The sequence below is a fragment of the Electrophorus electricus genome, chromosome 5, assembly GCF_013358815.1.
Source record: "Electrophorus electricus isolate fEleEle1 chromosome 5, fEleEle1.pri, whole genome shotgun sequence".
NCBI classification, from domain to species: Eukaryota; Metazoa; Chordata; class Actinopteri; order Gymnotiformes; family Gymnotidae; genus Electrophorus; species Electrophorus electricus.
In genome coordinates, this window is record NC_049539.1 from 26643023 (window position 1) to 26657623 (window position 14601).

General features: G+C 44.6%; 1 protein-coding gene across 1 annotated transcript in view; it reads right to left on the bottom strand.

The window, feature by feature from the left end:
* Positions 1–397: 397 nt before the first annotated feature.
* The window catches only part of zmat4a (zinc finger, matrin-type 4a), an 85621-nt gene continuing 71417 nt past the window's right edge, over positions 398–14601 (bottom strand). Inside the window, exon 7 of the mRNA XM_035525872.1 lies at positions 398–1990. Coding sequence (XP_035381765.1) covers positions 1963–1990 — 28 coding nt within the window. The 3' untranslated portion in view covers positions 398–1962. The remainder of the gene's footprint in view (positions 1991–14601) is intronic.

Consider the following 14601-nt stretch of genomic DNA (forward strand, 5'->3'; position numbering starts at 1 on the left):
TCCTGATAGAGACTACGTGTTTCCTGATAGAGACTACGTGTTTCCTGTGACGGATGAGCGTCATTATGCAGTGAAATAGCAAAACAAGACCCGCACCAGAAGACGCTAACCTGCGGCCACGCGACCTCGTGTCAGCACTGAAGGACAGCAGAAATCCACTGACAGGATGAAAGCTGAAAAATTTCTTCTGTTTATAGCCAGTTTCTGAGGTGAAATCATTATGAAATCACGTATTTATTTTTTCAAATATTTAATTTAATCTTGAATCCTCTCTTTACAACTGAAAATGTTTGCATCTCAAAGTAGAAATAGCAAAGGAACAACAGACTGCAGAAGTATTGGGTGATATATTGATGTTATTCATTGTTCTGTGACCAAATACACTTAGACCACTTCAGACGGTTGCAAGTATGTTTTATTCATATTTACAGTCGATCACATGGACCATAGCACAAGGAGGGTGCATTTTCAGAGGAAGAAGTGGCCTGCTCTCTTAAAGGGAACTCACACAAATGTGCGCGCGCACGCGCACAGTTTAAGTGCAACAGAGAGAAGACTGGACTACTTGAACTTCAAAAGCAGCAAAGCAGTCTTGCAAGTCGAGAGTTATGCCGACAAATTGTTCGTGCGCAGAATCAGTTAATATCGAACGTTATGTACACTTAGCTTCTGGCTGCTGAGTTTTCGAGACAGCTTCCTCTTAGTCAAGATCAATATTAAACTGTCAATGAAGGTTCATCATGGAAAATCCACTTAGGTCTAAGACTGGAGTTCATATGTGATATCTGCTCCATGATGGGTTTGAAAAAGGCGTAACCAGAATTTAAAACACATATATTTTAACCCGGAGAAGATGAATCTTCTTCAAACTCTCAATATGATACAGTATATCTGTTACTCATTAAATGAAGGTCAGTTAAAAAAGAACAAAGGTGTAAACACCAAGGCAAATATTAAGGTGTTTAACATATAAGTTCGGCTGCATGGACACATCTTTCATGATAGAATAAAAATAAATACTCTTTTCTAATAATGCATAATCTAGTTTGCTCATTATAAAATGACAGTGTGTTCTAACTGTTATTACTTTATAGTTACTTTTAATGCCTATCAACTTCATAGTCACACAGAAAGGAAATCAGTTTCAAGTTTGTAACAATCACTGATGGGAATGAAATGAATACACCTTTGCGATACTTAAAACTAGACTGAACCTCAAACGTAACGTGTTTGCTGGCAACAAGTTCAATATGTGATGGAACAAAATTTGCTGTAGGCCTTTGTTTTATAGGTGTGTCAGATACTACACAGTCCTGTGTTTTTAGAACCCTGTTAATATGCCCACACATTACATCCAATCAAAGTAGCCAGTGATAACTGCCTTTGCCAATAAACCCATGAGTAATATGCAGAAATACACAAATAACTAAATTTTCAAGTAAATAATTTTATCAGTGATAAAATTTGACAGATTTTTGATATTGCTTAGTTGGGTTAAAGAATGATTTTTTTTTTTTTGGTCATGCAAAACACCTGAACTTGATGTGAGATTCAGTTTATCGACCTACAAAAATACCACTAAGAGGTGACAGAAGACCATCAGAAGACAAGATGATGAAGTGTGGTTACCATGGAGCTACCAATAGAGCTGGGCAAAGGGGGGGGGGGGGGGGCGCAAGTGGCGCTGTCCGTGGTACCCCATTTCTGTCCCACAGAGCAGAGACCTGGGGCAGCTACTCAAACATTCAGTCATGACAAAATTACACTTCTGAACAGGGGCAGTAGCAGCAGATGATGAGAACCCCTGCAAATCCAGGGAATGTGAAGATTGTTAAAAAAAATGGTCTCCTGAAACAACGAGGTGGAGAGGAAAGTGGGAAGGTGGGATGGGGGCTGAGAAAACAGGGCAAGCTAATCAAAGCTTGTTTGACATCAATCAACTTCTTTCTTTCCTCCTTGGCCTCACTGGACACATAACTGATTCTTTAAGCTGGAGACAGAGAGAGAGAGAGAGAAAAAGCGACATTAGATGACAGTAAATCTTCTATATAATATATACACTCAGCACACACTTCATTTCTAGAAATACTTTGTAGGAGTGGAGTTAAGAATCGACATCCCCTCTGTTGCCATGAACAATTTGCATTCACCATCCTCAATCCCATCCTACAGTTTTTTTAGGTACGCCACACACACACAATCTAGTCATTACTGTCATCGGTCCTGTTCTCAGGAACTAACCAATCGTGAAAGGGATAAAGAAACCCCATGCATGTAAACACACAGACAACAGTGTAATTGTACCCCTATAAAATGCACATATACTACATGGCTAAAAGTATTTGAACACATGACCATCACACTTAGGAGATTGTTGGATACCACATTCCAAAACCAAGGGCATTAATATTGAGTTGCCCTTCATTTGTCGCTATAATGGCCTCCCTTGGTCTAGGAAGATTTTGGAGTGTCTATGGGAATTCATGCCCATTCAGTCATAAGAGCATTTGTGAGGTCACAAACTGTTTTTGGATGACATCCTGCTCGCAGATGTTTGAGGTCATTCCAAAAGATGAATGAACATTCCATATATTGTCCACATACTTTTGGGCATGTAGTCAGTCAGGTGTACCTAATAAACTGATCGCAGATGGAAGGTAAGAATTTTTAATAGCTGGACAGTATTTATTATCTAATGATGTGTTTGCTTCTGTCATTCCAATTATCAGTTGTTTACTTCTGTCCATGTCATCACACTTTGCCACAAGCTGTCCCATTAACAAGAAATCCAAACTGGATACCACGGCAAATGCCTCAGTTTTGGCTGTTTCCTCTGTCTGAACTGCAGCACTGGGTCACTCTCCTTCTTCCATTAGCTACCAGTTCCAATCTCCTTCCTTTTCAACCTTCTTATCATGCACAAATGGGCTCAGTTCTGCCCCTGCACACTTCCCCTGCAGAGCTCACAGTAGCTGGGAGTTAATTGACTGCCCATAAGGGCTGAGTGATGTCACAGCGGATGTCCCTTATGCTTAGCAAGAGGCCCCAGTTCATTAGCCTGGCCTAATGACAGGCCACAGCAGACAGAGAGAGAGAGAGAGAGAGAGAGAGAGAGAGAGAGAGAGAGAGAGAGAGAGAGAGAGAGAGAGAGAGAGAGAGAGAGAGAGAGAGAGAGAGAGAGAGAGAGAGAGAGACAGACAGACAGTGACACAGACAGAGAGAGAGACATGGGGAAATGGCTCCTTGTACAGGAATGAGATGCCGAAGGGTTACGGAGTTACGCGGTTATGGACGCGCGCTTGAAATTTCCGCAACGAAGGCCCACGTGTGCTGCTGCAGCACCTGAGATAGGCCTGTCTCCAGGTAAACTGTGGCTCTCAGCTGTCATTTTGCAGATTCTCGTAAACATCAAAAGTGACCATTCGGCTGCTCAAGGGTGCACCGACCTTCAGCTCAGACATGGGGAGTGACTGAAGTAAGATTCTGTTTGTGGTGTGAGTCATAGTACAGCCTATGAATGATGCAGTGATAATGAGGGAGAAGCAAACTGCAGTGGAGTAAGATAAAACCTGCACACAGAAAATAAAGGTAATTAGGGCAATGGTCACAGTTGAGCTGCAGGACAGATCTGACCACTGGAAAGGCTACCTTAATTCTACCTGTGCCTTTCAGCAATACTTCCAATGATTTAGGGTGTTTGTATACTTTTGGAAATGGATCAAGGATGTACCACTTGCTGAATTAATTATCCCATGAAAAGGGATTACCAATGTAGCTTCTTTTTGGCTGGGTTTATTAAAACCCAGATCATTGTTATTCTACTGAAACACTGAGCATCATCTCTGTAGTCTTGCATCACATGATGTGATGCAGTTGACGATGCCCCTTAGGCCTGTTACAAACAGCTTAGCATTGCTAGGCACATCTTCTTAATGGATTCTGGGTCACTATGGTTACTGAAGCCAGGGCAGTGTTCACTTTACTTACAGGGGACATGTGTGTTGTAATTTTGGGATTGCACTGACACATTAATGTCTAAGGCATAGTGCCCTTGGTATCTTGGATCAGGCACACTGGAATCAAAAATGTGGACCAGCTAGATCTGCCCAGGAGCTGGAATGGGGTAGATTAGGCACTATGGCAATTTACGTGTAGTTAAAGTAGGTTTAAATAAGAAGTCCAAATAGTGGCTCTGAAGATATAATTAAAGTGATTCTGTGTTTGATAGCCTCGGTGACATTAAAAGTAAATCAAAGAGTTTTAATTACCGTATCTAGCCCAAGCACTTTTAGACAGCTGTTTTCCCCAGAGGACACATAAATATACATCAAAAGGTGTGAAACAATGAAGTAGGGCATTAGTGCTTCATATGACATTTAAAGAACTCTGTCTGTGGCCTTCCATTCACTTGATACAACAAGACAGAGCTAGAGAGAGAGAGAGAGAGAGGGAGGGAGAGAGAGGGGTGGAAGAGAGAATGGTGCACTGTTTATCCTTTGCACTAGTGGTAGGTGCCTCCTGAAAGTCATCTCAGTCTATTATGTCCCCCGCTTTAAAATGCCAGACCCCGAAGGGCAGCAGACAGTCAATAAAAGACAGTTCTGGACAGAATCAGCCTGACCCTTCCCCCAGACACCCAGCTTCCATTCCATGCACTTCCACGTCCCTCAGGCCAGAGGAAAGTGAAATTTGCACCTACGACAGAGAGTCTCTAACTCCCACTCAACAGCCTCATCACTAATTTAGTGCCCGGTTGGGTGTAGGTTACGAGGTCTGGCTGGGTGGGACCAGGCGGACAGCCTGTTACACAGGTGGCCCTGTCTTGAACACAGTTTGCGCATTACTGTTATATATGACAAATTCAGGTCCTTGCGTTACCTGCTTCGTGCAAAGCAGTCATGTCGGCCCAGTGCTCATTAATATGCATGAGCTGCAGGCGTGCACACGCTTGCATTTCTGAGCGCGACATATGACTCTCATCTCAGCGAGGACTGCAGCTCATCACCCTTACAAATCTGCGGATGTCATCTGTTTGTGGACTCCTGAAAAATGGCTGCCGGGGCGAGCGGTCAGACCGTTCCATACTAAGCAGTAGGAATGGATGCTAAGTTAGGTCAGCTTACGCCGCAAACCAAAATGAGCCAGACGAGCCAAAAGGAGCCAAAACAAGCCGCTCGAGGGCCCTGCTTGGGTGACCATGGACTTGCAGATGTGCAAGATGTGCTGCACATGTGCTGCAAATGTACAGTAGTCCACAAACAAGCGCTGGCGTGTCTCTTAAGCAGAAGCAGCCACCTCTCGAGTGGAACATGGACTGTATTACAGATATGACCCCTGTCGTCAGAAAGCTCCAGCTCAATGACGGCTCTTTGAGGAGTGCAAAACAGGCAACTTGCCCCAAGCCCTTGAGGACATGTTAATGCAATCAGCATTCCTTCATTTCCTAAGCACCGAATATTAAGCAGAGCCCTGCCACTAAGAGCCCTTCTGCTCTGGAGGGTCCGCCCACCGTATGGCTAAACCTGGCTCGGAGACACCACCCCAACCCCCACCCCCTGACAGAACGCTCTCACTCACTGTGAAGTGAATAGGTAATCACTCGAGGGAAAGTGGATCGACCTGGCTGACGCTGCCCCTCGTAACCGAATTAAAGTGAGGCGATGACGCAGGAGCCGCAGCTAAGCAGATCCGCTCGCCACCTGCCCACCAGCTCAGCTGCGCCCAGACCATTCTATTCATGCCGCTGCTGTTGTTTCGCGCGCGTCCGCTCCGGCCGGAGCCAGAAGTGCGGCGTTTCGTCCTCTGTCCATCTGTCCGCGATCGTCGGCTCATGGAAGAGGGAGGAAGGAGTGCACTGCCGTTCTGTTTGCTGGGCAACTAAGTGGGTGTCTTTTGGTGAGGCCAGGCTAGCTGGATGAAGACCTGTACTTAAACACACAGCGCAAAGCTGGTAAACGAGCAAACAAACTTTGTTTCGCGCTGCTTTGTGTCTGTGAAGGTTTCCCTTTTATCGGATGGGCAAGTACATTAAGTCAAGGCAGTGCCTTAAAATCTGGAACACCTTCAACCAGTATGGTTTGTTTTCCGTATATGGCATCATAACTATTTTTCTGCCATCAGTTCACACCTCCAGCCTCCAGCGAGTGACTGACCTCAACGAGCTTTGTGATGTAGGTGTGAATCATTCATAAAGGTTTAACTGCGAATTTGTAACCTGATGAATCCCCTTTGGTTGAGTCTTCAAGATCACACCCCCTACTTTGGTGCTGCTTGACTCACCGCCCATGTGTTCCCCTGCTACCATGGTTCACTGAGATAGCACATATAGTCAATAATTCAAATTACCTATGCAATAAAGGAGCCCAGAGAAAAACCTTGTATAATAACATGAATGGCTTTGGACTGTGTGGCTGAAATCAATTGATGTCCTCTCTTCACAGACCTCCCCTCATCCCTCCTCCTCTCCCCTCTCCTCCCCTCCCCTCTTAATCCTCCATCCCTCAGCCTCCCACCATGTTCCTCTGGACATTCTTCTCCTGTCCTGCGCCCCATGGCCAAACTGACGTCGGCAAAGTTTCCTCTCCAGGACTGGCCATATGCTTCCCTATGCTGCCGCTGAGGTGCGGTCTGTTCCCCACTCCAGGTCCGAATAAGAGGCCTCGCAGCACCACCCCACCCCCACCCCACCGACATTCCAATTCGTTACGGCACCTGACACAAAAGACTCCCCCGCTCCATATACACAGCTGATATGCATACACATGTCCGTCATGCCGCCTCGTGTTCGAAGCTTGCATGCCTTCATATGTATTTGTATGCTGGGAGCTTCCTTTACTGCCTTATGGGTACGACAGGGCGTCATGACCCAGTAGATGAGGGACAGGATCTGGTGATAAAACACCCGTCCTGAGGCTCTATCCCTGGGCGACTTTCTTTGGGCTAGAGAGGGGTACCAGGTGCCTCAAGCTGGATCAATCAAAGTGAAACATGAAAGCATACCCTAATAGGCTTCTCTCCAGTCTGGGGAGCTAGGAGGGTGCATTAAAGGGGGATTTGTGCACATGAGCATAGCTACAGCATTGCCTGTTCTATACTAGTGCCATTTTAACTCTATGGTTGGTTCGACAGGGCATTTGCAGGATATGCAAAACATTGGCTGCCCTATGGAATGAACAATAGCCTGTTCTGACAGTCGGTTAGTATGAGGTGAAAGTGAGATACAACATTCAGGGTGTGGATCTTGGTTAGAGACAGTGTAGCTCGACCGCAGCATAGCAGGCTGGCCACACTATACAACTACACGGACACAATGACTCTCATCAGCAGACTGAGCGATGATATTACCAACCCCCCACCTGGTCCGATATGTTTCCCTCAACTCTCGACAATATAAAGAGAAAAATGGATGCCTTGCCCAACATCTGAGACTGTGAAACCGTAAACAGCAGGCTGTAGGGGGGCGGGGCCAGGCTTGGCAGAGCAGCAAATGGCAGGCGGCAGGGAGGCGGGGCCAGACGCAGCGAAGCAGTAAACAGTGAGACTGTGACATTTGTGTTGCACAGAGCGAGTGTCTTGCCAGGAGGCACACGCAGACACAGAGGACAAATTGGACCCACAGCAGGTGAAATTTGAGGCTGAATTCATTGTGCAAGGTTGTGAAACAGCTCGACTCTTGTTGGCTTCTAGCAGTTGAAGCAGCTGGTATTTTAAATGTGAATCCCACACTGATGTTGTGGCACCTCGAGTTCCTTTTTAAATGACTGCAGTGTAAAGGAAGGAAGGTCAAGCATCCGCAGATGAACTCACACCTCGCCTGCTCCAACCATACAGATGCTATTGCCAAAAGGGCAAACCACAACTTTTGTTAATAAGGAAGTTAAATTTATTGCAAATAAGTTACATTTCTTGCATATAATTTCATTGCCATTTATAAGTCATTAACTGAATCTTTGATTACTTTTAATATTACATACAATAAAAGCAAACTTAAAAAGCAAAAATATTAAGGATTATTCACCTGGAAGGAATAACAAATATAATACAATGTTCTGAGTTACGCAATCAATCTCTGGACAGGCTTCTCTAATTATAGCAGGCAATTTTCAATCTCAATCTAATTATATTCAGTTACTTATCTCAGAGCACCAATTTAAGATACCCTGAAGGTGTGTCATGTTTGCATCTGTTATGTAGTAATTCACCTATGTTTAGTCTTTTTTTTTTGGTGATATGTATAGTTTATTGTTTTCTGAATCTAAATCTGAATATGAAACAGCAGGATGCTTGGACGCAGGGTCAGGAGCTGTGGTGGGTTAGACACTGAGATGTGGGAAAGCATGGTGTGGTGGTATTGCAAACAATAACACGTGGGGAGGAGGGGCCCAGTCACTGTAGGATACGGGGAGAGGGAGAGGGCAGGATTAAACAGATATCAGGATGAAAGAGGTTCCGTGACCTGCCGGAGTATCCCAAGGGGGGGGCGGGGCTTAGTCATTCACCTGCTGTGTGTTCTCTTCCATTAGTCCACTTCAGCTACGATCTCCCTTACACAAGACTTGAACACACAAACAGATTAAAAACCAGATGGAATGGAATAATATGAAAACAAAGGTGTCAAATGAGCCCGGCTCAGGACAGCACAATAACCTCGCAAAGTATGAGCACGATCCTCCATCAGTCAAATCAAATCAAAGTGCATTTTACAACAGCTATAACAAAGCAGCTTTACAAATGTCCAAGTCCAAGTCCCCAGTGAGCAAGCCAAACTCCCTTGAGCATGAGGAAGAAACCTTGAGAGGAACCACGACTCGAAAGGGGTGCCCCATCCTCCTCTGGCCAACAACGGTCACCACAATAATAACAATTTTAAGTGAGACAATTTTAACAATCACGCAGTCTAGCACTAAAAATGGGCAGAGCTCGTTACTCGTGCCACTAGGTTCATTTGTGCTGTGATGTAGTCAGAAGGTACCGTGGTATTAAAAAACCAGCCTCCCATTCACAGTGCCAGCACGAAGATACACAACACCGCAGGTAAATTATCTTGCACTACTCTGTGTGAGTTTGTACATACGGGTGCGTGCTTGCACGTACATATTTAGTTGTTTGCACAGGTGTGTGTGAGTGCACAGTGGGGCTGCACAATCTGTCATTTGGTAACTGTTATGGCAGTTTGGTCTTTGCAATACTGATATCACAGAGCACTGTAATATGCAAAAAAAAGAGCTGTAATATGCAAATGTTAGCATGCCATGTGTTTGCTCTGTGGGTGTTTTCATTCAAACAATCCAGTGTATATCATTTAGGTCCAAATATTGCAGTCCAGTCGTCAACCATTCCACATTAAGTCACTGGTGTAGTTTTAATATACTGAATAACACGTAACACGAGCAAACAAACACGGTGTAGCAATATAATCCTTTGTTGTGCAAATTCAGTTTGCTTATTTGTGTGTTTGTTCATGTTCCAGATCATTTCTCTGTGGGGTGTGTGTGTGTGTGTGTGTGTGTGTGTGTGTGTGTGTGTGTGTGGAGGTCACAGCTGTGTCGCTGCTGGCCTCTTGATAGATGGTTTAAAGAGACAGTAGTGATGACATGGTAATCAGCCCGTCAGCTTGGTCCGACCTGTCAATAATGGAGAGCAGGACAAATGAAGCCTTCTCGTACCCTCCCTCTCTACCTCTCGTTTTCCCTCATGTTGAGTCTCCCTTGTTCCCTGCATCCTCCCTCCTAATTAAACCACGCAGGCCGCCGGCCCTTTCGCACTGAAGTACCAGGGTGTGCTGATGGGTGGCAGTGTGTGATGAGGTCATTACACATCTGAGGATGCTGCATCAGCACGTTGACACACACACACACACACACACACACACACACACACAATGCATCATTGGAGAAGTACCTCATGCCCTACATATTCATTCATTCGTTTATGAAACCTTATTATTCTTCGGTGTCTCTGTAGTCACACACACACACACACACACACACACACACACACACACACTAGGGCTATGGGGGTGTGGAGACAGGCAGGCGGATTTACAGAAGCGAGGGGCGTTCAGGTGATGACGTGGACGATGATGAAATACCAACCTGACTTGTGCAGTAACAGCTGCATGTGACACTGTCCCAGCAAGGGACGTTAACAGTAAAGTCAAGCAAAGAAACTAGAGAGAGTTGCCATTAAAACTGTCTGACTCTTGGCCAAGAGAAACCAGCCAAGGTTGCGAAAGTGACACAGAACTCGACTATTCTTGCTGACCTCTTTGCAAAACGGGTGACTAATAGTCTATTTCCAATGCAGGGTCCTTCTCCATTGACAGCAAGACTACACAGTCCCTATTGGGATGGGGTTATTCTTAGGTAATTCCTCATTAACCGAAGTTTCAGAGAAACTTGTTTTCCCGAGGCCGCTATAACTGGTACAGTGAGTGAAATCCTATGCCACGTCTGTGTTTGGAAAGCTTCCTCGGCGGGACTGCCATATGCTATTTCAGCAGGAATGATTTTTTGGATCTGGATGTTCCCGACTAAACTCAGGTGCCGATGTTGATGTGGTGAGAATTTCAGAGCAAACTGCGTGCCGCAGTTTCAGTTTGCTGTCATTTCACGTTTTAACATCAAATAGAACCCAAACATGTCTAAAGATTTCTGGAAGCAGTTTTGAAATATTTCTGGGGAAAAAGAAAATTCACACTGTCAACACGTTTACCCTCCTCTCTTGTCACAAAATATTTTTTCATTGTACATTTCAAGCTCAAGTCTCTGAAATGACCCACGAGCCTCTGTATTTACCCACCATTTCAGTGTATTTCAGTATATCTCTCTCTCAGTTCTTCAGTAGGAGAGAGAACCACATCAAGTAATTTTTTCTCATAATGCAGTTATATAGATGCATGCAGAGTTCATTTCTTTGTCTGTTTTTCACTCAACAGGTTTCGGTACAACAGGATCAAATCTGTCTGTAATTTCTCTGTAACCCCACAATTTTGTAGTTTGGAGTTTCAAATACATTTGTGATATTCCAAGTAATTGCAAATCAAAAATGCATGTGAAAGCATGAAATCGCATCAAGACAGGACCAAGAATTCGCATCAAACCCCCTGCTACTGGGCACTTCCCCTACAGCGGGCATGTTCCCCTATAGCGGGAATGTACCACTACAGCAGGAATGTTCCCCTATAGCGGGAATGTTCCCATACAAGGGTAAGGTTCCCCTACAATGTGAATGTTCTTTGACCATTTTCACAACTAAATCTTACTACTGTGTAACGTGCTCCTTCGGGCGGTGTGGAGAATGTTTCTCGTGGGTTGACTGATGCACAGTGGGAGAGATGAGAAACTTCATCACTGTGCCTTGTGCCACGACAGCAGAAGGACATTCTGGGTGAGGGTGCTCCACAGAACCTGGTAAAGAGAAAATACCAGGCCCTTCCTGCCACTCCACATGCTGCTCTCCACAGTCCAGCTAAGCTTGGCACAGGTTCAGCATGTGTGTTTGGAATTTATCGACATTTCTGTTCATCTTCTGCCTGCTCTCCACTCTCGCTGTATAGAAAATAGGGCCAAAAATAGACTCAGTTACAGCAGGTCTGCTTTGGTCCCAGACTGGAAAATCCAAAGGAAAACAACATCTCCAGGAGCGAAGCTTCAGACTGTAATGGTTTTGTCATGATCTACTTTCTGTTTCACTTGTTTCTGCTGAATCTTGGATTTAAGGTCTGGATTGATTATGTCAAAAGTGAACCTTAACTTTCTGGACATCAACCTCTCTGCTGGTGACAGTCCTGTCATGGCCTGCGGGGTAATATGATAGCTGAATGGAAACCATGAGACTTGTGTTTCAATACTACCTCCTTGCATTGTTCTTGTCCTCTCCTGAAACACCTGAATTAGTCGTCCAGCCAGCCCATTAGAAGAGGGAGGGAATTATTTCTGTGTTCTGTTCTGCCTCCTGAATTTGGGAAATCCATGGCTTGTGAAACAATTGTCATTGTCTGACACAAGCATTTGTGGTAACCTATGAATACAGAAATGGTCACGCTGGTTGTGGAGTTGTTAGTAGGGTACACCTCCATCTACTTTGAATGTGCATTGATAATCAACAAGAAGATTTTGCCAATAAATGGCCCCACATAGTCAATGTGAGTAGGAGACCCTGGACTTTCAGGCCATTCCCAGGAGTATAACTGCAGCATGTTTGCCTCTCAGTGCTTTGGTCTTTGGCTTGAGTCCCTATCTGGGTGGAGTTTCCATGTTTGTGTCAGCACTAGGATCTTGGGCTCCAGTCCATATCTGGGTGGAGGTTCCATGTTTGTGTCAGCACTAGGATCTTGGGTTCCAGTCCATATCTGGGTGGAGGTTCCATGTTTGTGTCAGCACTAGGATCTTGGGTTCCAGTCCATATCTGGGTGGAGGTTCCACATTCTCCCTATGTCTGTGTGGCTCTCCTCTGTGGTCTGATGTTTCCTCCCACAGTCCAAAGACATGCAGGTTAGGTTAACTGGACACTCTAAATAGTCACATATGCATGTGACCTGTGGTTGGTGCTCTGTCCTGTCTTAACCTCCCTTCCCCTGCACCCAGTGCAGTCCCCCAGGGGGCTGTGCTTTCCGAGTGAGAGTACGCTGTGCATAAACTGGCTGCCACTTCTCTTCGGTGTGAGTAATGGTAAAAGCTGATATCTGTCTGTAAAGCATCCTTGAGTTTGAGTAACTAATAACAGTAATAATGTAGTATTTGGTGGGGATTTTCCGTTCTCATGGCCTCTTTCTTGATCTCAGGCCATCTTTGCATGTCCACCTTTTAATTTGTCACGTTTACTGGTGTGTCCTCCATTATGTCCATCATCAGATCTTGGACCTCAGTTGAGCAGGAGAACACATCTGAAGCCAGTTGAAGTCTTGGGGAAACCATCTGAGGCACCAGACTTATCTTGTTGAACAAAGAGATCAAATGTGAACGTGTGACCATAGAGGTATTTGTGAAACCTCTGGATCCCAAAGACAACAGCCATCCCTTCTCTATCCAGCTGTGAATATCTTTTTTTCAGAAACTTTCAATGTTCTCAACATAAATCCAAGAGGTCTTTCGGTTCAGCACTTCAATTTGTGCGGCACCACCACCCAAACTCGGTACTGTGAGGTATGACAGGATAAAAGCAACTTTTTTTCCCCAAGTCTAGGACCAACACTTTTGCGCACTGCAGAAGATCTTTAGATCTTAGGAATGCATCTGCCTGACTTGAGGTCCAGGCCCATCTCTCATATTTAAGGAGCAACCGGTGCAGTGGTGCTGGCAGTATGGAGAGGTTTGGAAGAAAATGGTTTAGTCATTTATTGACCTAGGTAAGCCTTAACCTCTTCTACATTAGAGGGTTCCAGAGTAATAGCCTCCACAATTGCCTTAACCTTAAACTCCAGGGGTGCCAGATACTGCACTTCCCAGATACTGCATGTCCCAGATACTGCACTTCATTCTCAAGCAAGAGGTACTAGCTTTTCAGCCACTGATCACTTTCCTTCAGTGTTCTAAGTACAGCATCCAAATTTCTCAGATGTTCTCCTTTGTTGGCACAACATCTAAGTATACTGCCACTGGCAAAGACACTCAAAAAGGGAAAATATTATATGTGAACATTATGGTATGTATACCGTGTCAGGTAATTCTTGAATTGCTCAACGAAAAGTATTTATTGGTAAGCATGACTGAGATCTTGCTTTGAAAACTGCTGGCCCCCAGACAAGGCCACACATAAGTCCACTTTCAGTATGGGGTATTGTTACAAGAAAGAGACTTTATTTATAGTCAGTTTATAGACACTGCAAAGCCTACCAGTACCATCTGGCTTCAGAATGGGCACTACTGGGGCAGCCCATTCTGAATGGTTAACAGGAGTGTTAATGCCTTCTTTCAATAGCCAATTAATTTTCAGCTTTGGCGCATTGCGAAAGGAAAAGTTCTTGGCTGAAAAACAGGATTGTGTGGGGTGCACCAAGAATTGTGGCTCTTCCACCTTTCAGTGTTCCCAGTTCCTCTCTGAACGCTGCCTCATGCTTGGAAAGCACTTGTAATTTCAGAATCTCTTTTTTTCAATAGTTTAATATCTTCCCAGTTCAGATTCATTTCTTCTAACTAGCTCCTCCCTAGCAGACTGGGGCCAAACCCTTCAAGCATAGAGAGGAAGTATATTCTGCTGTTGATGATAATGAACTTTAATATCAGCCACACACAACAGTTCAAGGTCCTCTTCATTCTAAGTTTGAAGTTCATTTGGAATGTCCTTGGGGTCTGGCATTTGAACATTTTCTTGTTTCTCTTTAAAGATGGATTTGCTCATTAATGTGACACTACAACCGGTATCTAGTTTTAACTTGGATTGTCAAACGTGAGACTTGTCTCTGACAATAACCTCCTCTGAATATCATTGTCATTTATTCCACACACTCGGAATCTCGTAGCATGTCTGTCAGTGAAGTGTCACAGTTACGATTTTCTGAACTGTTCTTCCCAGCTCAGCCACATATTCTTCCAGTGTCTTGTTTGGCTGTTGCATGCGAGAGTTGAATTTAAATCACTGGACAATTTCACTTGGTTTCAA